The sequence below is a fragment of the Capricornis sumatraensis genome, chromosome 11 (assembly GCF_032405125.1).
Source record: "Capricornis sumatraensis isolate serow.1 chromosome 11, serow.2, whole genome shotgun sequence".
NCBI classification, from domain to species: domain Eukaryota; kingdom Metazoa; phylum Chordata; class Mammalia; order Artiodactyla; family Bovidae; genus Capricornis; species Capricornis sumatraensis.
In genome coordinates this window covers 59,327,108-59,353,583 of record NC_091079.1, presented here as the reverse complement: position 1 = coordinate 59,353,583, position 26,476 = coordinate 59,327,108, and the positions used below count along the sequence as shown (strand labels likewise).

At 42.4% G+C, this 26,476-nt stretch overlaps 1 protein-coding gene across 2 annotated transcripts; it reads left to right on the top strand.

Moving 5' to 3' along the window:
• Positions 1 to 7,243: 7,243 nt before the first annotated feature.
• On the top strand, positions 7,244 to 23,578 carry PEX2 (peroxisomal biogenesis factor 2). Of its 2 annotated transcripts, none has more exons than XM_068983875.1 (2): positions 7,244 to 7,333; positions 22,081 to 23,578. In XM_068983875.1, exon 2 carries the CDS (start codon positions 22,096 to 22,098, stop codon positions 23,011 to 23,013), a length of 918 nt encoding a protein of 305 aa, XP_068839976.1. In that variant the 5' UTR covers positions 7,244 to 7,333; positions 22,081 to 22,095; the 3' UTR covers positions 23,014 to 23,578. The 2 variants fall into 2 exon arrangements, with proteins under 2 accessions (XP_068839976.1, XP_068839974.1); XM_068983873.1 differs by lacking the exon at positions 7,244 to 7,333 and adding an exon at positions 21,023 to 21,080 and having other exon boundaries at positions 22,079 to 23,578.
• The last annotated feature ends 2,898 nt before the right edge of the window (positions 23,579 to 26,476 follow it).

The window sequence follows — 26,476 nt, the reverse complement described above, 5'->3', positions numbered from 1 at the left end:
AAAGACCATGATGCTGGGAAAGATTGAAGGCAGGAGGAGAAGGGGACAACAGAGGATGAGATGGTTGGTTGGCTCACTGACTCAATGGACATGAGTTTGAGTAAACTCTGGGAGTTGGTGATAGACAGGGAGGCCTGGCGTGCTGCAGTCCATGGGTTTGCAAAGAGTCTGACATGACTAAGCTACTGAACTGAACTGATATATGTAAATATAATTTGGAAAGGTGCCTTATATGCTTGTAGGCATTCAAAAAATGTTAATTACTACCAATATTCTAATTTTAGTATTATTATTATCATTGTTTTCAGTAGAAAGAGCTTTGATTAATAACTGGGAAACCTACAAAGTTGCCTTTTCATTCCAGGTGTTTTTTTATTACATATCTGTACTGAAACAGCATTAATATATTACTCCTTGGTAGCTCCGATGGTAAAGAATCTGCCTGCAATGCAGGAGACCCCAGTTTGATCTCTGGGTCAGGAAGATCCCCTGGAGAAGGGAATGACAACCCACTCCAATATTCTTTCCTGGAGAATCCCATGGACAGAGGAGCCTGGCAGGCTACAGTCCATGGGGTCACAACTGAGTAAGCACACAGACACACATTAGCTATCTACTGCTGTGTAACAAGTTACCTCCAAATGTAATGGCTTTAAAAATTATTATCTCATAATTCTATGGATCAGGAATCTGGGTGAGGTTTAGCAGTGTCCTTTGGCTCAGGATCTCTCACAAGGCTATGATCAAAGTGTTCACTGGGGCTGCAAAGCTCAACCAGAGAAAGGTCCAATTATAAGTACATGATCTGGTCCTTGGTAGGACTCAGTTCCTAGCAAGCTACTGGACTCAGGACGTTGGTTCTTTTCTGGCTTTTGGCCGGGTGCTGCCCTCAGTTCCTTGGCCTCTTTACAGGGCAACATACAACATCACAACTTTACTCATCAAAATATATTTTATATATTTTTAAGATATTAAAAATCATTGAAAGTTTAAAAATCTCTAGTTAAATATCACAGTTACAAAACACTGTCATATTTTTTATCACTGTATTATAAGGACATTAGCTATTATCAGGGCTTCCCTTGTAGCTCAGTTGGTAAAGAATCTACCTGCAATACAGGAGACTGAGGTTTGATTCCTGGGTTGGGAAGATTCCCTGCAGAAGGAAATGGCAACCCACTCAAGTATTCTAACTTGGAGAACCCCATGGACAGAGGAGCCTGGTGGGCTACAAGAGTAATAAAAACATTAACTATCATATTTTTACTTAACCAACACTTAAAAAATATTTACTCTGTGGTAGATGCTATTGTAAACACTTCATAAACATGAAGTCATTTGGCTCTATTAATCCAAAGAGATAGTTATACTATTATCATCCCTGTTTTACAAAGAATAGACTCAAGGTTCATAGTGAACCGGTAGTAAGTGGCAGAGCCAGAATTCAAAGCCAAACACTGTTAACTCCAGAGTCCATGCAGAGTCCATGCTACATAGCCATCAGTTATGTAGCTTTTAAAATCAGGACCTTATATAGTCTCAGTAAACACATTTGGGGATTTAAGCAGCATTTTTTCAATTGTATGTGTGTGGGGTTATTTTTCTTTATTCATTCATTCACAATGACTAAGCACTTTCTACTTCTTGGGCACAGAGGTAAAGAGAAGTAATACCACAAGCCTCCCCTCAAAGAGTTCACAGTTCAGAGACAACAGACAGACATGTACATAGGCAGTAACAAAATAATATAATAAATTCATGCAAGCAAAAGCATCTCTTAATCCCTATCAATGTGTTCATGATTTAGAAGGCAAGAAGAAAGTTCTTAAATAAGCATACCTTGAATGCAACAGTAGAAGCATTTAGTCGGTGTTAAGAGACATAAGGAAAGGAATAACATTTGCAGGAATGGGGTCTGGAAAAGACAATGACGGGTTTGAAGGAGGACAGTAATGTGGAGTTTTGTATGGTAGAAAGACTATTCTGGTGAACAGAGAGGCGAGTAAAAGTTTGAAGGGTGGTAAGACTGGAGGCCATGAATTTGTTGGGGATGACTTAAAGTGCAGAGAGCATGACGGTTTGAATTGAAGCAATGGTAGCAAAGATTATTGGAAGAGGAGGTAGGTTTGGAGTGGTATATTAGCACTATGTCTCCTCCAGGAACAATAATCACAAAAGAAAGTTGAAGTTAGAAATGGGGGCTGTGTAAATACCAGGCAGCACAGGGTACTTGGAGTTTGAGTCCTGGTGCCTTTCTAAGGAATTTGGACATTAACCTGGGACAATTAGAGTCTGGACAAAGTGTCTAAAGTGTACAATAGCGTAACACCTGATTGGAGAAATTAACATTGCCAGAAGGATGGCAGCTGGGTTGGAGCGGAGAGTAATTAGCGACTGGGGAAGGAGAAAACAGTGTGGTCTTTGAAAACGAAAAAGATTAACTTTCAGTTTTTATTTCATAAAGAGACTGAATTTTCATAAAGGAAACATTCCTTTTTACAATAAATTGCTGTTTTTAGAAGTTGAATTGTCATCAATAATTATAGCTAGCAATAGCTCATGCAGAGGCACTGTTATAAGTACATACTTTCATAGTGTCTCATTTAATCCTCAAGTGTTACTATGAATTTAGTTTGTGTTAATTGAGAGCCAGGGAGGTTAGGTAACTTTTCCAGGTCATCAGGTAACTGGTAAAGATAGAATATAAATCCACACATTGTGATACTAGAGCCTGAACTCATAGTCACTATATCTCTAAAGCATGTTTAGTAAATCCAAATGTTCAAAATTATTTCTTCTATGTTGTGGGTCAGAGCCTGCAGAGGCCCTGGAATCAGACAGACCATGTAGATTCAAATCCTCATCCCACCACTTAACAGCTGCGAGAAGTAGGCAAGTCACTTTCCTACTCAGTACCTGTTTGCTTATCTGTAAGTGGGGACAACAACAGTGCTTGTCTCCTGGGGGCATTTCTGAGGACTAAGAGTAAATGCAGAAAAAGGGTTTAGAATAGTGCCTGGAATATATCAAACATCCAGTAAAGTTTGTTGTTGTTTACTTACTGTCATGTCCAACTCTTTGTGACCCCATAAGTGCAGCACTCCAGGCTTTCCTGTCCTTCATTATCCCCTGGAGTTTGCTCAAACTCATATCCGTTGAGTTGGTGATGCCATCCATCCATCTCATCCTTTATCGCTGCCTTCTCCTCCTGCCTTCAATCTTTCAGGGTCTTTTCCAGTGAGTCAGCTCTTCACATCAGGTGGCCAAAGTATTAGAGCTTCAGCTTCAGCATCAGTCTACCTGTTATTATAAACATTGTTATTCTATCCTAAAGTACCAAGAGTACTGATGAGAAATTATGGCTATACTACATGGACCCAATTTAGATCTGTGGTAGGCAGAATGACAAGAATAGCAGTTTCCCCTGCTGCTTTTACTCTCATGGATACCCTGTATTTGTATATGTACCTTAATAAAATTTCAAAATATTTCTAGAAAAAAAAAGAAATTATGGTTATACTGCATGGACCCAATTAAGATCTATGGTAGGCAGAATAATTACCCCTAAAAATGTCCATGCCTTAATCCCTGGAACCCATGAATATGTCACTTCACTACAGCAAATGGGACTTGAAGGATGTGGTTAAGGTTACAGACCTTGACATGGAGAGATTATCCTGGATTTTCTAGGTAGGCTCAACCTAACAGGAGGTTTGAAAGACTGAAATTAAATAAAAGGTAAGAGAAATCAGAAAGATGAGAGGATCTCAACCTACCACAGGAGGCTCTGAAGATAGAGCAGTAGGGCCACAACCCAAGGAATGTGAATGGCTTCTAGAAGCTGGGAACATCTCTCAGCTAATAGCTGGCAAGGAACCAGGGACCTCAATACTACCATGGCAAGCAACTGAATCTGGTCAACAATCTGAATAAACAAAAAATCCTGATTCTTCCCCAGATGCTCTAGAAAGGAACACAGACCCATGGACACTTTGATTTTAGCCCAGGGAGACCCCAGTTGGACTTGGGACCACAGGACTGTAAGATAATACACTGGTGTTGATTTGAGCCACTATATTGGCAATAATTCGTTACAGCAGCAGTAGTAAACTAACATAAGATTTATGTTTACCTTTTTCCTAAAAGACTCAAATATATTGATTTAAGAACTTTGTAATATGCTAAAATAAATTTAGCTTTTTTAAGTCAGCAATTTTAAACTATGTTAGGGGCATAAATCAATGTCTCTTTTACATTTCTATTATTAAATTCCTCATAACCTAAAAGTTGCTGAAAGGCTAAAAGAAGGTATCATAAATAAGATGGTATTGTAATTTTTTCATCTTTTCTATTTAAAGGTGAATACTCAAATTTTTTTTTTCTTTTTTAAGTTCTGACAATTAACAGATGAATTAAGTATACTTTGATTTTTTTTTTTTACCAACGTATTTTAAGCCCATATCTAGTCCTTATAAGACTCTTCATTAATACATGAGCAGTAATATATAAATACTGGGTTGAAGACAATTAATGTGTTGACTTTACCAAGGTAAGCACTCACTCAAAGACAAAAGACACTATGCCTTGATTATTATGTACTTTTTCACTGTTTCTGAATTGATACTGGTTAGCTATGAGAGAGTAAGTGTCATGTCTGAGTGTTCACCTTTATAACACTGCCTTGCAATACCCAGAGCCCTCAGCAGGCTTTTGTTAAATAAATGAATGAAAAATAAATGTATTGGAAAAGCTTACCTAAAACCTCATTGGAAAACTGAAAAAAGTTTACCATATCTAGAAGTTACATGATAAAACCCAGAAGCTATCTGAAACATTTTCAATAGAAATCTTAAATGTTCTATACGTTTTGCCCTAATAATCAGACTCCTTAAAACATAATTCAAATTTCTTGATAACTTGGTATCTTTTTATTATCAACTGATATCATGATATTTTCATGTGACATACATAGGCTCCATGAATTAGAACTTGCATTCTGAAAATTTCCCCTATGTTAGTCTTTTGGGGGGGGGGGGAGTCCTATTTTCTCCTTTTCATAAAAATTAAGTGAAGCACAGATGTAGGTTCAACATGGTTACCTTCCTTTACAATTGCTACAAGAAAGACTTGGTCTTCTTCAAAGAGCTTTTTTTACGCTGTAGAAGAGCCCTGCTGCTGCTGCTGCTAAGTCGCTTCAGTCGTGTCAGACTCTACGCGACCCCATAGATGGCAGCCCACCAGGCTCCCCATCCCTGGGATTCTCCAGGCAAGAACACTGGAGTGGGTTGCCACTGCCTTCTCCAATGCATAAAAGTGAAAAGTGAAAGAGAAGTCACTCAGTCGTGTCCGACTCTTCGCGACCCCATGGACTGCAGCCCACCGGGCTCCTCCATCCATGGCATTTTCCAGGCAAGAGTACTGGAGTGGGGTGCCATTGCCTTCTCCCTACCCAACATAAATGTAACAGGAGCCATATATGTAATTTTACATTTTCTGAAACATTCTCATGTTGACATGTAGCCAATGCAACAAATGAGGTAGTTTTCATTCTTTTCTTTTCATACCTTTTATCTTAGAAATACAGTGTGCATCTTACACTTGGAGCAGACATCAATCCAGCCTACCCACGCTTCAGGCGGCCAGCGGCAACCAGTTGGCCAACGCTCTGGAGACACCTTCCCTTCTGTACCTAAGAGAACTACATATCCTTTCAACTTGGAGCTCCTTTGCTGTTCAGTCGCTACCAGGTGTCTGACTTTTTTGCGACCTCATGGAGTGTCCATCAGGCTCCTTCTGTCCATGGGATTTCTCAGGCAAGAATACTGGAGTGGGTTGCCATGCCATTCTCCACAGTATCTTTCCCACCGACAAATGGAAATTGCATCTCCTGCACTGGCAGGCGCATTCTGACCCATCAGGAAAGCCAATCTCATTTATACTATTGGTTCCTGTAGGGGGAATTTCATTAATTCTAGAAACCATCACCATTTTCTTTTAGGCCTGATCTTTCTGATCTTAATATATGGAAGAGGACAAAATTCCAGGTATAAGTGATGCTAATTGTGTACCTTCAATGTAAACACAAATTTGAACAATGTAAGACTTCATTGATAAATGTTCTTTTATCTTGTCCATAATGTTTCAAATTCTTAATAACAACTGTTCCACGGGATAATTAATCAAACACTGCTTCTACAGCATGAGCTTTCCAATGTCTGTCAACACATTTATTGCAGGTCTGCGTGCTCCTGGGTTCTGAGAAGGCGCAGCAGGGGAGACATGCGCGCAAACGTTTTTAAGACCTACTGAGTGCAGAGAGCTTGTACCCACATGACTTCATTCAAACCTTTGAGCTAACAAGCCAGACAGATAAGGCCATCCCTTTATTATAGGCAGAGACGATTCTCTACGCCGGCTACACATAATTGCCTGATCAATGCTCAAAAAATACCTTCCCTCGGGGCCTTAGTACTAGAAATCCTGCCTCAGCTCCCCAGGGCTAGGGTACCCTACTGTCCGCGTTTCTAAATGTCTGGGATGATTCACACCGACCACGCGGCAAGGATCTCACGGCTCTGATTTGTGCCAGCGAGAGAGGGTCCAATTCGTAAGGCAAGGCCTCCCGGGCCGAGGCTTTGAAGGCCACCTGCCTCCCTGAGCCCGCAGAGGCCAACCAGCCATCCGCCCCTCCCGCCACGGCAGCCACACGCTGCAAAAACTGCCCCAGCCCGGATGCTGCAGCTGCAGCCGGAGGCTACCATCCCCACCCGGCCATCTCGCAGTGGGCCCTTCAACCTGGCGAGCGAAGAGCCCCAAAGACGCGGAGGCACCCCGCCGCCACTCGGCGGCACTCGTTCAGAGGCCGGCTGCCGTTGTCCGAAGGCAGGGAAAGCCCGGCCCTCCAGAGCCCTGCCTTCCCCGCGGCCCCTTGACCCGGTAGCCTCTCCACGCGCGCCCTCAGGACCCGGGCTGCCGGGTTCGCGCCTTTCCTGCCAATCAGATGCGGATTTCCCCCACGGCCAGCAGACCAATCAGCGCGCGGGTGTCCTCTTCGGCCCTTCGGCTCGTCGGCTCTTCGGCCCGTCGGCTCGTCGGTTCTTCGGCCCGTCGGCTCATCGGAGTTCGGCGTTTCGCAGAGCGTTAAAGCGTGGTTCTCGTTGGTTTAGTTCCACTTTTTTTTTTTTTTTTCCAGGCACTTCCGGGTGCTGCGTCACTCCGCAAACCCACGAGTTCCGGAAGCTTGGGGACCGTAGATTCGGCTTGGAAAAGCCAAGCTTCCCAGAGATGTTTCAGAAACAGTTACTTGGAGCGGGGCGTTTCGCAGACTCCTAAGGTCAGTGTCGCCCGAGAGAGTCGGAGTGTGGACCTGCGGTCTTGCTTACAACTGGGAGGGCGTGGAGTTTCACGACCTTGTAATTGTCGCCCTTTGCTTGTTTCCCTGTTTAATTTGGCTTCCTGTCTTCCTGGAAGAGGCAAAGTCTGATTTTGGGAAAGGCAGTGGAGCAAACCTAAAATCCTAAAAATAGTCTTAGGATGGCATTAAAAGGAAAAAAGGACAGCTAGATTTGAGTTTCCTTTGCGTTCTGGGAAGTGATTTTCTAGAACATACTTGGAAATCGTTTCCTGTCACTTGGCGGTGGTGAGATTTAACCCTTTTGAACGGCTTAAGAATTACTGAGGGTCCAAACTTTTCCTGATATCTGATGGTTCGTATATAGCGCTGTTTGGTACCAGAAAGTTGAGTAGGCTTAAGTTTCCAATATTTTAAAAAGCCTATAAACTCAAAAGCAGTTTTAATTTTCTTGGGGAGAAAAAACTGAGAATTTTCTTAGAAAATTGCTTACAATGAGTCAGTTACATTTAACATTGATACCTGATAATTAGAATATAAAGGTCATTTTTCTTGTGAGGCCTTAAAACTCACTGTTTACTTATTATCGTTTTCCGAAAATACTACATTTAGTGAAAGGGCTGTTCACAGAATGAGACTAAGTTGTATGTAGACTGTTCACGTCTAATGGTATTGGTATTCTGTGATGTCCTTGGAACACTGTATCTGAACAGTAGAAATTACAGGTAGGCTGAGGTTCCATCCACACCAGTTTACAGTCTGAACGCCTTCCCCTAATGAGTTGCCTTTAGTTAAGCCTTGGCAGAATATCTCAGGATGACTGTATCTTCTCCCTCATCTTGCCCGTATTATCCATTTCTTGTATCCAGAAACATTAAAGTTGAGTAGTCTTGAGCCAGAAAGAGATTTGGAAGAAAAGAAAGAGTGGAGTTAGGAATTCTCTATTGACAATACAAGTGAAAAAGAACCTCTTATTTTGTTTTCCTTAGAAATAGGGGAAAAAATAGAAGTAAGAGGACATAGCAATGAGCATGCTAGACTGAGTCAAGAGAGTTGAGTTTCTGCTCCTGACCAGGTCTACCTCTTGGCCTTATACTCATTTTTAGAAATTAGGAGGAGCACTCAATCTGTGGTTTTAAAACTGTTCTGTGGTAGAATTCCTGTAGAAATGTCCTGGAGTCATGCAGAGGAGAGACAAAGCAAGCTGACCCTCAGCTGTATTTTACAAGAACAGCTATTCTTTTTTGTTCTGCTTGAAAAACAGTAGTACTGTTAAGAAAATTAAATTTGTATCTTAGACTAGATGATATATTTCCTACTGGCCTTAAATTTTTTTTGTAGATTAATTATTCATTTGTATTCAGCTTGCATTCATTTGTTACAGGTTTTTAAACAATAAAATGCATGTATGCGCAGTTAATTCATTACCAAAAGCCACAAACGTGTCCATATTCTACCTTATTTAATAGATACAAATTTTAAGTTTAGTACTTTGGTTTTGATCACAGGTTTTTTTCTCTTTTCCCCCTACTTTTTAATTTTAATCATATAATTTTTGCTTATTTTTATGCTCATAGCAGTCTTTGCAATAGGGAGGGCAGATATTTTCCATTTTTGGCAGCTGAACCTTAAAGATGTTAGCAGTTTTACCTAACGTCATTTTACTAGTAAAGTTCCAAGTCCTAGCCTCACGTTTTCCTTAAAGCATAAAGTAAATTTTCAGTTTCTTTGCCTTTTGCCCTCCACTGAGCTCTGGTTCCTGTAGCACAAGACAAAGCAGTCTTTATTCACAGACAGAAGTTCTGCTCTGAGTCACTGGCCTCTTTCTTTCTTCACTTTATTATCTGAGTTGGACAACCTAGAAGCAAATCGGACGTTCTCTTTTCTCTTTGCTGTGAAATGACAGCATTTTCACACATTCCATGTTCCTCCTCAGTTCCTTTGGAATGTGGAAGAAACCTCAGGAGAAAAGCCCTGACTGTCCCACTTGCCCTACATCTGTGATCCTGGCACTAATTTCTGCATGTGGGAGCAGGGAAGAGGGTGTCTAGCACCCTCTGTCCTTCCCTGTGTGTGAGTCTGTTCAGTTGCTAAGTCATGCTCGACTCCCTGCAACCCCACAGTCTGTGGCCCTTCAGGCTCCTCTGTGTGTGTGCGCATTCAGGCTCCTCTGTGGGATTCTCCAGGCAAGAATACTGGAATGGGTTATTATTTCCTCCTCCAGGGGGGTCTTCTCAACCCAGGGAAGAAACCCATCTCCTGCATTGGCAGGTAGATTCTTTACCACTTGAGCCACCAAGAGGCCTTCCCATTGTGTACTGTAAATTTCTCACATCTTTTCTCATCTCTGGAATCAAAATGTCCTTTTCTAGATTACTTTTTATCTACTTTCCCTTTTTTTTTTTTTTTTTGCAGAGCTCTTCCTTTTTACCCATTTGTCAATAACATGAGATAAAATTTCATCCCAGTTATCTTTTCTTTCTTTTTAACTATTAAAATCTTAAAAAAAAAAAAAAAAAGAAAAGGAGCTCTAGAGTAATTCCATTTTGATTATGCACACCTGTTCCTTTCCAGGGTCACGTGAGTTGGCATTGCCTTTACTTCCCATATTACATGTGTTCATAATATTTGTTTGCACCTCCTTTTCTCACCCCCATATTCCTTTGGTTCATTTTTGACATTCAGTTTCTTCAAATGGTTCTCTGACCACACAGAAAGGCAAGGAAAGTAGATAAGGTGAATTCCAGGCAACGTGGGCAACTTTACCAGCTTCCTTGAATTTCTTCCTCCCATCTACAGTCCTGAGAGCTTGACTGGCAGTCTGGTCTTCAGAATTATCTTGAGAGAAAAAATTTTGTTTTGAGCTCTGTGATGTTGAATTTGATCCAAGCTTAGCAAATATCTATGCTGACTTCCTTTTGTATGTTCCACCACTTTTCTAGCATTTACTAAATCGTCAGCTTGACCTTAAGCACGTTATCAGACCCCTCTTAATTTTTGACTTCTTAAAGTGGACATAAGATTAACTGTCATGAAACTGTAAAGAAAACATCGAGTGCCTTCTTCATAGTATGTATCCCGTGGTACTTCCTCCTCTTCCATCGCTGATACCTCTGTTCCCTTGTGGCTGTTTTCATATTCTCTCGTGTTCCATAAAATGTGCAATTAAACCTGTATTCCAATAATCTTGAAGTCATTTAGAATTCTCTCAGGCAGTTAGATCCTAAAATCTTTTTCCAGATTTATAGAGTACTTAAAGGTCTAGTCGCTCTCAAGTTTCACATGTCTTTTGTTTGTTCATCCTTGGATTGCAGTTTTTGCTGAAGTTCATACCGGTACTCATCATCACTTCGTACTTAGTTCTTAAACAGCCCCATCTGCATGTCCTGCAGTGACATCCTAAGGTGTTTATGTGCAGCTATTAGGTCAGCCATCACCTTGTCCATAGAGGAGGCTGGTGCAGGGCATGGCCCCACCATTCCTCCTCGTGTTATTTCACTCAAGTCATCTCCCTGCGCTTCAATTTTCTTGCTTTAAAACAGAATACCAAAAGAACCCCTTTCATAATATTGTAAGGATTAAATAATTTAATATCTGATTTTTTTGCAAAGGGCGCTTAGCTGTAGTGGTTCCTTATTAGCAACTCCATATCCAGGAAGTAAGTAGTATAGGTTTACTGCAGTTGTAAACTCCCAAATCGTTTTGGTTTGTCTTCCATGAGGCTTCGCTGTATTTTTTCTGTGAGGATTGAGTCTGTCTCACGGGTGTTACTGTTCTGATTTCTCTACTTTAGCCTTTTCCTTACTCATGTTTGACATTAACCCTTACTACAGTTGGAAATGACTGTACTTTTACTTTTTATCTTCTCTTCCAGGGTTTTCTAAAATAATTCCCATGATGATTCTAGAGAGGTAGACTTTTTATAAGACTCTTTTTAACTGCTGTAGAGTATAGTGTGGTGATATGACTTGTCCAGAGTCACACAGCCTGTTGGTGAACCTGGGCTAGAATACAGAACTAATCAGAACCAGTTTAAGTCTCCTGCCCCGTGTTCACCCAGACATTTGCTCTTTATTTCCACAGTGTGCTTTCTCCCTCAAAGACTCAGAAGTATCAGTTTTCTGAGAGAAAAGATGAGTGCCACGCTTAAAATGTATTTGTGAAGAAAGGCCAAAGTAATGGGAGATTGATCCCCAGGATTAAAAAAAAAAAGTTTGTGTTACTTTTAGATACTTGAGTAAATATATCATAAGTGAAATAGGTAAGGTGCTCAATTGCGTAAGACTGATTATAGTGGTGAAGATTTTAGTCTTTGAGTTGAATTCCCAATTCTCTCTAAATAAAAAGAATAACTTATCGTTGTTCATGTGTTTGAAAAATGTGTGCTATTTGGAAGTTTATCCTTCAGATACATTGTAGAGACATTCTGTTACATACCCACTACTGCTGCTGCTGCTAAGTCACTTCAGTTGTGTCCGACTCTGTGTGACCCCGTAGACGCCAGCCCACCAGGCTCCTCCGTCCCTGGGATTCTCCAGGCAAGAACACTGGAGTGGGTTGCCATTTCCTTCTCCAATGCATGAAAGTAAAAAGTGAAAGTGAAGTTGCACAGTCGTGCCCCGACTCTTAGTGACCCCATGGACTGCAGCCTACCAGGCTCCTCCGTCTGTGGGATTTTTCAGGCAAGAGTACAAGAGTGGGGTGCCATTGCCTTCTCCGTCAAATGAGCACAGTTGGAGTTTTTATCATCAGATAGCTATAAGCTATCAGGACTTCATTTATATTTGATGAACGAGATGAACGAAACAACAGTGACATGTCACTTAGCAAGGCTGTGGCAGAAGTGGGATTTGAACTTATAGTTGTTGATTTCTAGGCCTGTTCACAGTGCCAGAGGTCACAAGGATGTAATGGGTCTCAGCCATAGGTTTTTTCCTCTTTTGCTCATGTTTGCAGTGCATTCTGGGAATCGACGCCCTGTTAAAATCTTTATTTGATGCATGTTCCATTTATTAGTGTTGATTTCAATACAATGAACAGTAAATCTATCTGACTATACAAAGGAAATAAAATAATTAGGGTAGAGGTTCAAAGCTTAAGATCTCAGGTTGTAGAACTTTATTCATATAACCTCCTAATGTGAAAAGCCAGTTAAGATTTAAAAAACAACAACAACAACTAAAAGGCAGAAATGGTCTCATCTATTTACATCACCAGAACCCTTAAGACAGTGAGGCAGCAACATTGTCATACTGAAAATCAGTCGATGATTGTGGGTCTGGAAAAGAATAGCCTGGCAGAGAGTGTGTGGATGGATTTGAAACCTTAGTGGTTGCTTGGGAATCACATGTTTCTGCTGACAAAGTTTGCAAAGACTGTAAATTTAAATGTAGAATTTTTGTCAGCAGTATGCATTGACAAACATGCCTAATGGTAATACATCTAGTACTGAGCATCTTGAAACAGGTCAATAATAATGTGTTTATTGATAGCAGTAATGCCTGAGATGTTACTTGGTATTATAACTAAAAATCCATGTTATGCCCTTAATCATAATTACATTAATATTGACAGGCCCTTGACAATACCCACATTATTATTGATAGATTTCTGTCAATAACATGTTTTTAAATAAAATATATTCATTCATAATTTGTGCGATACTCAATAAAAGTGCTGGAAGACGTCCTGAGAAATTCTTCCCACTGTAGTGAGATAAAAAGTCCTTCATTTTGGAATGCAATATAGATGACAGAGTTTTATTTGGGGAATGAAAAGCTTAAAAGAAAGGCATGAGTTATTTAAGGGATAAGGTTATATATCGCTGCTCTCACTAAACGAATTTTCAGTTGTTTTTTCCCTGTGAAAGAAAAGCAGTGTGACATGTCTAGTGATAAAATGTCAGCAGGAGACCTTTTTAATAGTTTTATAGTGCTCAATCATTTTGTCTTAAACATATTTATGTGACAAGTTAATCACAGTAACCCTCATAGATGCTATACTTTTTATCTGGTCTTGATTTTGCCTTAAGCATCTTTTTCACATGTCCTTAACATAGTATCCTTCACTGAACGTGAATTAACTTAGTGCCAATTGTACTTTTAATTGTTTTTATAAGTCTCTTTGCATGGCCATAAATGTTTTACCTGGGTTAGCTTTTCAGAATCTTAGTGTAGTTTGGCAAACAGGGGATGGAGAGGGAGAGGTTGATAGGATTGTGCATTAAAAGAAGGAGATCTCATTGCAGAACAGGATAAAGCATCACCAGATTTTGTCTTGCTGGAAAAGTCAATTTGAATTAAATCCGATGGTATTTGTTTCAATTCAAAACAATCCCAACTTTAAAAAAAAAATTAGTTTGTATTTTTTTTAAACCATTTAAGTTTGAGCTGCTTTTGTGAAACTAGATACCAACCTACAAGAACCAATAATAATACAATTTTTAATGTTTAAATTTTTGAAAGTAGAAGTAGACCGACCAGTAGTAGGCCTTGGATAGCAATAAGGGTAGCAGAGTCAGGAAAGCACTGGATTCCAGAAGAGTTGGAGATTTTTGATTTGAAAACATGAGCATGCTGTAATCTTTCTTAATTTCATAGTTGTCAGTGAAGCAGGTCAACTTACTAAGACTTGCTCAGAATGTTATTAATCAACACCTCAGTTAAGGTCCTTGAACAGTCGCAGGAGTCGTATGACTCAGGAGTCCCCAGTTCCAAGGCCACCAACTGGTACCAGTCTGTGGCCTGTTAGGAACCCAGCCGCACAGCAAGAGGTGAGCAGAGGGGTGAACAGTGAGGCTTCATCTGCCGCTGCTCCTCATCCTTCCCCATCACTTGCATTACCACCTGAACCATCCCCACTCCCATCTATGGAAAAACTCTCTTCTACATAACTGGTCCTTTGTGCCAGAAAGGTTGGGGGCCAACTGCTGGAACTGGTCCTTCAGAATTGCAGTTTTCCTTTTCTTAAACTCTGCAATCAGGTTAATCTTTTAAAATTTATATCCTGTTAAGTCCCTTCTGTTCAGTGATTATTCATGGCTACAAAACCAATGCAGTTTCCTTAAAACGGAGTCTTTTTTGCAGGGGGTTAACGCGACTGAACTGACTTAGCAGCAGCAGCAACTCTTCAGCCAGTCTCTCCTGCCAAGCCATTCTGCTCTGGTCACAGCAGACAACTTCATTCTTTACTTCCAAACAAGTGCAGCCAGGTTAGTGGGGATTCATAAGGATGCGGCTCCCGTTGAAACCCATCTCCCTGTGTTTCCCAGGTGGACCATGGCTGGAGTCAGTGCTTGCATATTTCTGTAGTTTGTACAGTATTAAATCCAAGTTTTCTCTTTTCTGTCCCAGGGAGTTTTGTGATCCTTTATAGTGTTTTCGTATTTTGAGATCCATTCTTTTCTTCAGAGATCAGTGGCTAGTCTTGATTATTGCAACGTCCTATTTCTTTAGAAATGCCTTACTAAAAGAAAGTTAACTGAGAGTTAACTATTTGGATCAAACCCCTGAAATGTAGGAGAATGCCTGGCATTTTGTGGGCGCTCAATAAATATTAAATTGAATAGTGATTTGTCAGAGATTTAGAATTCACCGAAACACAAACTTCTTCCATTAGATTGAGAATAACTTTATGTGATCTAAAGGCACTTATGGCATTTTTTTCTGTGTCCTACACCTACTTCAGCCAAATATTATTGTCCAGCAGTGGAGGGAAAAAGTTTCATAATCAGATGAATTAAACTTGTAGTTTTTTCAATCTCATCAGTTTCTTCTACTCCTGAGCAGTGCCCTTCTCTAAAGCCAATATCCTAGAATAACTGTACCTTCTAGAAAGAGGAGGGGAGAGGAGGAGGAACTGAACTTGTTGGATGCTTGTCTTGGACTGCCTGTACCAGGCCCTGTTTGGTGAAGCACCCTCGAGTTAGATGATGTCAGTGTGCATTCTGGAGAGGTTTCTTTGCTTCCGGATAAACAGGCACAGCCATGTGGATGGAGGTGAGACAACCGAGAGAGCAGGTCACGCTGGGATCCCCCCATCCTCTCAGGAGTCCCACCCCAGCATCTCCTCTGAGATGATGCATGAGTTCCACTGGACCACGTTTCTGCCCCTTCCTCCACACATGCCCACATCACGGTGACATAATGTTCACTGTGTAACTGCCACAATTTATATTTTAATGGTGTAGTCAGTATTTCCTGGAGGGACAGGGGTGGGAATCCTTTTACCACAGGTTGGTTGAGGCATTCAGTTCAGTTCAGTTCAGTTCAGATCGCTTTGCGATCCCATGAATTGCAGCATGCCAGGCCTCCCTGTCCATCACCAACTCCCAGAGTTCACCCCAACTCATGATGCCATCCAGCCATCTCATCCTCCGTCATCCCCTTCTCCTCCTGCCCCCAATCCCTCCCAGCATCAAAGTCTTTTCCAATGAGTCAACTCTTCATATGAGGTGGCCAAAGTACTGGAGTTTCAGCTTCAGCATCATTGCTTCCAAAGAACACCCAGGGCTGATCTCCTTTAGAATGGACTGGTTGGATCTCCTTGCAGTCCAAGGGACTCTCAAGAGTCTTCTCCAACACCGCAGTTCTAAAGCATCGAGTCTTCAGCACTCGGCTGTCTTCACAGTCCAGCTCTCACATCCATACATGACTACTGGCAAAACCATAGCCTTGACTAGACGGACCTTTGTTGGCAAAGTAATGTCTCTTTTTTGGAACATGCTATCTAGGTTGGTCATAACTTTCCTTCCAAGGAGTAAGCATCTTTTAATTTCATGGCTGCAATCACCACCTGCAGTGATTTTGGAGCCCAAGAAAATAAAGTCTGACACTATTTCCACTGTTTCCCCATCTATTTCCCATGAAGTGATGGGACCAGATGCCATGATCTTAGTTTTCTGAACGTTGAACTTTAAGCCAACTTTTTCACTCCCCTCTTTTCACTTTCATCAAGAGACTTTTTAGTTCCTCTTCACTTTCTGCCATAAGGGTGGTGTCCACTGTATATCTGAGGTTATTGATATTTCTCCTGGCAATCTTGATTCCAGGTTGTGCTTCTTCCAGCCCAGCTTGAGGCATTAGATGAGTAATAATGAAGATTTCAGTCTTTTAAAATGAGATTTGGCAAAATCAGCTGAGTCTTTTTCTTCTAAAGCTCATCCCTAGCCAAAGTAGCAATAATGTAATAGTAATACTGCCTGCCTGTTTCCAAACCACTTACACAACATTGTCTGCTTTAATCTCAGCAACATCTTGAGGTAGCCATTCATTTCCAACTCTTGGAAGAATCTGCTGCTAGTGATTTTTTTAAGATGACTTAGCAGCCAAGAGACCAAGCTGGAGTTTGAGCCTGAGTCTATCAGATTTTAAACCTGGTCTTTCTACTCTGTCCCAGGCACCTGAACAGGATGACAGAGCAATAGGAAGGCAGTGGCACCCCACTCCAGGACTCTTGCCTGGAAAATCCCATGGGCAGAGGAGCCTGGTGGGCTGCAGTCCATGGGGCCGTAAGAGTCAGACATGACTGAGTGACTTCACTCTCACTTTTCACTTCATGCATTGGAGAAGGAAATGGCAGCCCACTCCAGTGTTCTTGCCTGGAGAATCCCAGGGACAGGGGAGCCTGGTGGGCTGCTGTCTCTGGGGTCGCACAGAGTCGGACACAACTGAAGCGACCTAGCAGCAGCAGCAGCAGCAGCTCCTACTTTAACACACTGTGATGCATAATAGACAATGCCTGTTCTATGTTTACAGTGAAACAAAGTCACAAAAATGACTAAAATGTTGGATACTGAAACCTAAAACAAAACCAAAAAAAGAAACAAATTATTCATCTGGAAGAATAGTTTAATAATAGTCTTTTGCTCTAGTAAAGAGTCTTCTGTAGAGAGGAGATCGGGCCCAGCTGTTCTTAATCTTCACTGAAGCCAGGCCTGGGGTGAAGAAGAGGAAAGAAACAAGAAAAAAAGTTAAACTGTAACAGAAGGTATAAGAAAGAATTTTCTGATGATAAGGATTGTTGAATATTGGATTGGTTAGAGAGTGTGTTAAGTCTTCTTTCCTGGCACCCATTAAAAATTCCTGTCTTTACTAACTGTACTTAAGTATGATTCCTCCAGAAATGAGGGATTTGAGATCAGTGATTCCTGTCAGAAGCCAGTCTCTCTGACCAGTTTCTTCCTGCATACAAGTAAGGAACCTGAGAAGAGAGAGCTGCCCTCAGACTCCAGTTTATCAGCAGTGTTCAATCTGAACATTGATTCACTACCAAACTGCTCACTCCACCACGTATGAGTTCAACAGACCTTTACTGAGCAACTGCTACAGCTGGCCCATCTTTGCAGTAAGTTCTATAGAGATTACCAAGAACTGATTGTGACTCTAATATCTGAAGATACATAAGTTGGCACACTTGGCCCTCTTAACACATGCCATAAATTTCATCTGCTACTCAACTGAAACAAAGAAGGAAATGGCAGCCCACTCTAGTATTCTTGCCTGGAAGATTCCACAGAAGAGCCTGATGGGAGTCCATGGGCTCACAAAGAGTCAAACACTACTGAGAAACTGAGCACACAACTGAAAAAAATTCCCAGTCCATCCGGTTCAGGACTGGGGGCAGGGATGGTGTGATGGGAGTAGGCTGAAGTGCTGGAGTTGATGTCCAGTACAGCCTGAGCTTTTCAAGCGTACTTTGACAAATAAGAGAACTTCCTTTATCTCGTTTACCACAAGATACAAAACCTGGGAAACATGCCGAGTTGTCCAGACTGTCACAGTAGAGGAATTGTATATACCATATTTTCACCTATCCTGAGCGATTATGGAATTTTGCATGAGGAAAAGTGAGTTAGGTATCAGTCTCTGTTGATGGCAGGTACCTTGAGAAGCAGCTATGAGGCAGTTTCCCTTGACTGGTTCATGGTTAAGTTAGGGAAAGGTGTATTCAGACAACTGGAGTGAGGACCCCAGCACACAGCACAGACAGTTGCTGTGATAGTTAGAGATGGTGACAGTGGGAATTGGAGAGAGAATTGTGAAGCAGAATGTTGAAATAGGGTTGCAATGTACTTGGGGCTGGCAGGAGGAGATGGTAGAGAAGGTAAGTGTTCGGGTACATGAGAAAAGGCATAGAGGCAGGACCAGAAGAGAGTCAGTTAAAATTTCTTTGGTTTTCTCTGGTGATCCAGTGGTTAAAACTTTGCCGTTGTCCAACCCAGACAGTGCAGTTCCATCCCTGGTCAGGAAGCTAAGATCCCACAGGCCTCTCAGCAAAAAAAAAAAAAAAAAACAAGAAAAAAAAAACATAAAACAGAAGCAATAATGTAACGAACTCAATAAAGACTTTAAAAAATTGTCCGCATCAAAAAAGTCTTTTAAAAGTAAAATAAAGACTCTTCAGTGAATAACTGGTTATATGGTTAAAAAGGATACAGAAAGGCTAGAATCTAAAAAGTTTGTACTTTATCCTGGGGTCAGTGAGGTAAGAGATGATTTGGTAAATCTGAACAAATAATTGTCTAGATTTTGATTTGCCTATGAGGTTTTTTTAAATAATGTTTTAGTGTGTTTTTTTCTTAATTGTATTTCTTAAATACATCAGGGTTTCTTTCAGTGAGTTGGCTCTTTGCATCAGGTAGCCAAAGTACTGGAGCTTCAGCTTCAGCATCAGTCCTTCCAATGAATATTCTGGGTTGATTTCCTTTAGAATTGACTGGTTTGATCTCCTTGCTGTTTAGGGGACTCTCAGGAGTCTTCTCCAGAACCACAGTTTCGAAAGTGTCTGTTCTTTGGTGCTCAGCCTTTATTATGATCCAGCTCTCACATCTGTACATGACTACTGGTAAAAACGTAGCTTTGACTGTATGGACCTTTATTTAATTACATAAATGACATATTTAAAGAAGATTTTAAATTACATAAAATGTGAGAAAAATAATCACTAATGATTTTTTTGCATAAAGATTGAAAGTCTTTTTCTGTTGAGACAGTTCTGAGATTTTATGCAGTTGTCTTTTAAGAATCTTGCAATACCATGTAATTCTGCTGCTGCCCGACTTGTCCATCGATTTGCCTGCTTCCTTGTGCAGACCCAGGTTGGTGTCTTCATTTGCATCCCAAGCACCTGCAGAGCTAGGATACATTGATGCTCATAGACTTTGTGAAATCTGTGAGTGGTCTCAGTCTCACAAGGACTACATAGTAGCAGAAAGAGAAAACTGAATCAGAGTGAGATCTGTAAGAGCCTCTGCAGATCTGTGGACAAAAACCAAAAAAGACAGGAGGACTGGTGTGCAGCATTGAGCCGTGTGGGCGACAGGCCCACAAAATCGTGAATTTTGCCTGGAAATGGACTAGCCCAGTCATTCGCAACATCAGCAGGGAACTTGCTAGAAATGCAAATTATTGGTGCCCATTCCAGAGGACATCAGGAACTCTGGAACTGAGTCTGACAAGTCCTGCATGTGATGGTGATTAATGCTCAGGTGTGAAGGCCACTAGACTACAAGCAGAGAGACCACAGGACTGTGATACACAGACCCCAGCAGAGAAAGCTTTGAAAGGTCAGAGGTTGGTGATGGCAGTGATCGTGACCCATGAAACGCTACAGTGACTGGAGAAGAAAACCAAGGGAATAAGCTTATATTGTACAAAGAAAGTTGGATGTGCTGTGAATGGGCAGGACCTACCTTATCTTTAGACGACTGTCTTCCTGATCTTAGCATTTAAATAGATCAAGTAGATTTAAAATAGATCAGTCCCATCAGAGGGGCTCACACAAAATCTCCTCCCCAAATCTATCTCCCATATATCCTCAGAACTTCCTACTGAGCTTTTCCACTTAGCTGTCTCATAGGGGCCTCAGCTCTCTAAAACTGCCCAGATTTATTATCTTCCCTTCAAGCCTATATCTCTGCATATGTTTCCTATTTCAGAGAATTGGACTACCATCCACTCCATTACTCAAGTCAGTTATTCTTGGCTTACTTCTCACTGAGTCGTGTCCATCCTTCCACTTCGTAGCTTTCAAAGGTACCTATTTTTCTCCATCCCCACTGATACCCTTCTAATTTAGACTATCATTAGTTTCTCACTAAATCATGTTAACAATCATCTTAATTGGTCTCTCTGCCTCCAGTCTTTCAGCCTGTAATCCATTCTCTGTGTGGCCAGAACACACTGTTTAAAATGCAGAGTTGATCACTTCTTTCCTTACAGCTACGTGGTGTCTCCCCATTACCTTCTTGATAAAATGCAGCCTCAAAGGTGGCTGTTAGCATCAGTCTTTCCTTTCCAGCCTGATCTTTTGTCCTGGCTCCTCCCATCCTTAGCACCCTCTGTTCCTCTGTAGGAGTGGTTTTCTTGCCTATCTTTACCCTCGTGACACTGCTGATCCTTCAGGTGCCTACCTTCAGAAGGTCTTGCCTCTTCCGTGAAGCCTTCTTGGACCTTCTGCGGTCTAGTTGTAAGCACGATGTTCTTAAGTTCCCCTTGCACATCACCTTTCACATCTTGTAATTGCCTATTTATTATTTTCTGCAGTACACTCTTGCTTCATCCCTCTTCCCAGTCACTTGATTATGATCTCCACAAGGGTTGGGACTGTGTTCTCCCGTTTTATCACGGGCTTCTGACACATTCATTGGGAAAAAGCCGGTGAGCAACAAACATGTTGAAAGATGTGGCAATCAGCAGTCGAGATACGGTAACTCAAAATCGTTTGAAAGGTTATTGGGTGGAAATTTGTATTTTCTACCACTCCCCCACTCCAGACTTTCATCCTGTTTCTTGTTCCACTCATCTTGAATTTGTGGGAAGCATTCTCTATACGAAGCACTGGGCTATTTGCTAAGAATCAACTGTAAGAAGACTCAGTCTTTGCTATAGGGTTTATCCTCCAGTGGAGGAAATAGACAATTGAAAAGTAGTTTATATACAGTAGGGACATCATGAAAGAGGAAGGACAGAGAGCTAAAGAAACAGCTAGAGAGGCAACTAAATTAGAAGAAGTGGTCCCTAAGCTAGTACTCAAAAACTTAATTGTTTAGTCACTAAGTCACATCCGCCACTTTTGCAGCCCCATGGACCATAGCCCACCAGACTCCTCTGTCTATGGGGTTTCCAGGCAATGTGAGTTTTCCAGTTAGAGAATGGGAGCAGATTGTTCCAGATGAAGAGAACAGACAACAAATGTCCAGGAGTGAACAAGAGAAGGGAGCACTTTGTAACTAGAGGGTGAGGCATGAGGAAAGCAGCCTTGGGGGTCCACTTGGGAAGGGTCGTGTTTTCACAGTATTGCAGTGTGGGACAGGCACTGAAGGAGGCAGAAGGGAAGACAAACGTTAGATACCATCCAGTGGGGAGCTCAGAGCAGCCAGAATGAGAAAAGGCCAGGAGGGGATAGAGTCATGAATGGATAAAAGAAGGGGAACTCTGTCCTGACCCGTTCCTTTCCCTACAGCTCTTGGCTAGCGTGAGGCAAGGATTTCACAGAATTCCTGTCTCCTCTGTCCATTGTCACTTGTGTGTCAACAAGAGTTTTCCAGCTCTAAGTTGGGAAGACAGTACAAGATTGCGACTGTTCGATGATGTTTTCTTTGTGTGTGTGTGGCCGGGGGCAGGGAGTTTTGGGGCAAAATGAGGATTGCAGCCCGGGAGACAGCATTTTAGATAGCTCTGAGAAACTGCTCCGTCAGTGATGGTTTCTGATTGTACTTCTTCCTAGAGACCTTCAGAGAAGGCATGGCTTCCAGAGACGAGAATGCAGAGCGGACAAACAGAGTGCTAAGAATCAGCCAGTTGGATGCACTTGAACTAAACAAGGCCCTGGAGCAGCTCGTTTGGTCCCAGTTTACTCAGTGCTTTCATGGATTTAAGCCAGGGCTGTTAGCCCGCTTTGAACCAGAGGTGAAAGCGTTCTTGTGGCTTTTCTTGTGGAGATTCACCATCTACTCTAAAAATGCCACAGTGGGACAGTCAGTGTTGAATATTCAGTACCAGAACGATCTTTCCCCAAACCTGAGCTACCAGCCACCGAGCAGAAATCAGAAGCTCTGGTATGCTGTCTGTACAATTGGTGGCAAGTGGTTAGAAGAACGATGCTACGATTTGTTTCGGAACCGTCACATCGCATCCTTCAGGAAAGCCAAGCAGTGCGTGAATCTGGTGGTCGGACTTCTGAAGTTAGGCGGGTTGATTAATTTCTTGATCTTCCTCCAAAGGGGCAAGTTTGCAACTTTGACTGAACGTCTGCTGGGCATCCATTCTGTCTTTCACAAGCCCCAAAGTGTCCGAGAACTGGGCTTTGAGTATATGAATAGGGAACTCCTCTGGCACGGCTTTGCCGAGTTTCTAATTTTTCTCCTCCCCCTAATCAATGTCCAGAAGTTGAGAGCCAAGCTCTCTTTATGGTGTGTCCCGCTGACTGGAGCCCCAGGCAGCGACAACACGCTGGCAACCAGTGGCAGACACTGTTCTCTGTGTGGGGAGTGGCCCACCATGCCTCACACCATTGGCTGCGAGCATGTCTTTTGTTACTACTGCGTGAAAAGTAGCTTCTTATTTGATGTGTCCTTCACTTGTCCTAAGTGTGGCACAGAAGTCCATAGCCTGCAACCTTTGAAATCGGGCATTGAGATGGCAGAAGTGAGTGTCCCTTAGAAACTAAAATTGTTTCCTCTGAGAAGAACTGCTGCTGCTAAGTCAGTTCAGTCGTGTCCGACTCTGTGTGTCCCCGTAGACGCCAGCCCACCAGGCTCCCCCGTCCCTGGGATTCTCCAGGCAAAAACACTGGAGTAGGTTGCCATTTCCTTCTCCAATGCATGAAAGTGAAAAGTGAAAGTGAAGTCACTCAGTCGTGTCCGACTCTTCACAACCCCATGGACTGCAGCCTACTAGGCTCTTCCATCCATGGGATTTTCCAGGCAAGAGTACTGGACTGGGGTATTATGTCTAAATCCTTAGCATGAGTCATCCTGAGTGTACTACTTAGATATGTTTTATGAGGACACGTGCTTCTCAGCCACTGCCTTCTGTTCCTTCACAGGCACAACTACATTCTACTCACACTGGAAACCACATGATCCTAAATATGTGATATAAATGGTAACATGCTATTTTTTTTAATCATTGGGTTTAATTTTTAATGTCAAGAATAATGGGCAGTTTTGGGGTTTTTTTTTTTTTTTTTTTTTAACAAATGACCACTAAAACTGTGCCTTCATTCTGCCACTTCCTGGAAAGAGGTGAGACTAAAAATAAAAGATTATGGAGACTCTGGCCTGATTGTACATTTATTTTCAGAAATGACACCAGAAAATTATACAATAACAAAGAGTAAGACCTGTTGTTTGAAACTTTCAGACCCAATGTCCCAATTGTAATTGTAAGCTTTTCTCTGAAGCCAGCTTTTAAGGGGTTCTGTCTGCTTCATTCTCAGAGCTAATGACAGCCACCAGAGGCCCAAGATTTCTGTCCTACCATCTTTGATCCCACTGGCCAAAGAGCTTCTCACCTAATAGTCTGGCAGAGTCCAGGAGCCCACAGTCATTGGTCAGCCTGAAATTGTGTGCACATTCCTAAACCATGATGGAGAAACACTGTTCCCAATCCCTCAACTGTGGACGATGCACCGTCACAAACACCCCAGGAACCTAATACAGGACAGGAAGCAGTTGACCTCAGGCGCTAGTTAGGAGCATGGTGGCCGCTGGGCAGGGGAGAAGCGGTAGACCTTGCCCAGTCTCCATTTGCCCTCTCTCCTGGAGGTCTACACCCGCCTCTAATTTTACCAGTCATCTAGTCTGACAAGCACGTTAGCAACTGAATGGTCATCTTAGATTGCAGATTTGAAAGAATGAAATAAGGTCAACAAGATTTTGTTCTACCAACAATTTTTTTACAGTGTTATTTTGATAGTTTCTGAGCAGGTGCCCACATTATCATAATTTTAACATGAAAACAATACGCATGCTAACAGTTGTCAGTATTATGGATGGGGGCGGATACTTTCTACAGACCCTCATGGCACTTAGTACAAAATATATATTTTTAAATTTAATATCTGCCACCTCCACTAAGTGATATCCCCCCCATGAGGTCAGAGACTATAGCTCTTCTGCCCATCACTGGATAGTCAGACCCTGCCTCTTGTTCCGGGGTACTGAGACAGACATCTTGTGAGCCAGTGGCGAAACCTATCACAGATTGGGTTCTGTGGTGGGAAAGGGTTTGAAGTGCAAGATACTCATTAGGGAGTCCTATGCCTGTGAAAGTAAATGGTGAAGAAGCAGGAATAAGCTGAAGAACTTGTCCAACCCAGAGGAGAGCCCTGGAGCATTTGAAGGCCTCGATGTCCTAGGTGGAGCCAGAGCAGTCAGGCTTTTGACCTCCACCTATCAGATGCTGGCGGTGGCCACTCAGGAGGGTACAACCTCAGGCCTGGCAGCTCTGTTCCCGAGGCAGCGTGCTGCCCTGATCCCCACCCCCCACCCCCACAGCTGGGCTGCAAAGCCATTCCTAAAGGGCCATCTGGATATCACACCTGACCCTGTCTCTCCATTCTTTTTCTTCTTAGTTTTCCACATTTGTTTTTCCTGCTTGTAAGGATTCTTGGCCAAGAGCACACTGAGGGCAGCTGGTGTGCAGCTTCTCATCAGTGGGTGACACTGAATGCCGCCTAAAGGAGCTTCAGCTCACCCCAGAGAAAGGCCTGCTGGCCAAGCTGCAATGACAGGCCCAGACAGCACCTAGTCCCTGCTGCCCCAGGGCTGCCAGGGGACTTGGTTGAACCCTGGTGCTTCTGTTCCCACTCCCCAGTGGCTGCAGGGCTCCAAGTTCATGACCACTGGGTCGTATCTAGCTACATCATATATTTCCACTTTGGCATTCAGAACCCAACATTCAGCCCTGAGTGTCCTCCTTTGGGAAAATAACTTCTACACTAACATTTTTCTTCTCCCTCCCATGCACCTGGTTCTCAAGTCAGCTTTGCTCCTTGTGTGTTTAGTGTGTCCAAGTGGCTTCAGTGACCATGTCTAAAAGACATCAGTCCAGGTGAACACAAGCCATGACCTGTTCCCTCATTCCCAGCTCCCCTGCCTTCAATACTTAGTGTCCGTGGGGTTTGGACAAGTTTATTTAACTTCCCTGAGTTTCAATTTGCCCAGCCTATGAAATGGACATTTAGTAATGTTGACCTATTAAGCCTGTAACTGAGGCTTCCCTGGTGGCTCAGACGGTAAAGCGTCTGCCTGAAATGCGGGAGACGTGGGTTCAATCCCTGGGTCGGGAAGATCCTCTGGAGAAGGCAATGGCAACCCACTCTAGTACTCTTGTCTGGAAAATCCCATGGACAGAGGAGACTGGTGGGCTATAGTCCCTGGGGTCACAGAGTCAGACACAACTGAGCAACTCCACTAAGACTGTAATGGGGAATTAAATAGCGTATCATTCTTTCAAAAATTATTTCTCGAGGCCCTACAGGCATTCTTCGGTACTCAGAGATGCATTCATGAATAAAACAAAACCCTGGCTTTCATGGAGTTTACCTTCTTGAAGGGGTGATAGACAATAAACAAATGTTGTAAGATCGTTTCAGATGTTAGAATACTTTGAGAAAAATAAAATAGACTAAGAGAATGGAGAGTGACAAGGGATGCTGTATTGAATTACATGCTCCTGGAAGTCCTCTCTGAGAAGCTGAAGTTTAAAAAGATCTGAATGAAAAGAGAAAGCCAAGCAGAGGAGGGGTGCCAGGATAAGAAAATGGCAAGTGTCCCAGGTCTCAGATGAGCATCCATCACCTGTTCTGAGAAAGCAAGAAATCAGAGTGAACAAGACTGGGATATGAGGCAATGAGACGGGGATGCCAGGCCAGCCCATGCAGGCCACGGTGAAAAAGTACCTGAATTTATTCCAAGTGTGGTTTTTCTGGTGGCTCAGACAGTAAAGGATCTGCCTGCAATATGGGAGACCTAGGTTCTATCCCTGGTTTGGGAAGACCACCTGAAGAAGGGAATGGCAACTCACACCAATATTCTTGCCTGCAGAATTACATAGACAGAGGAGCCTGGCGGGCTACAGTCTGCGGGATCATAAAGAGTCAGACACAACTGAGTGACTT

Bases quoted from the DNA above. Each gene is read 5' to 3' on its own strand.
- PEX2 (XM_068983873.1), top strand. From the start codon at position 21,023: ATGTTGAAAGATGTGGCAATCAGCAGTCGAGATACGGTAACTCAAAAT. The intron at 21,081-22,078 runs GTTATTGGGTGG...ACTTCTTCCTAG, and splicing joins AACTCAAAATCGTTTGAAAG to AGACCTTCAGAGAAGGCATG.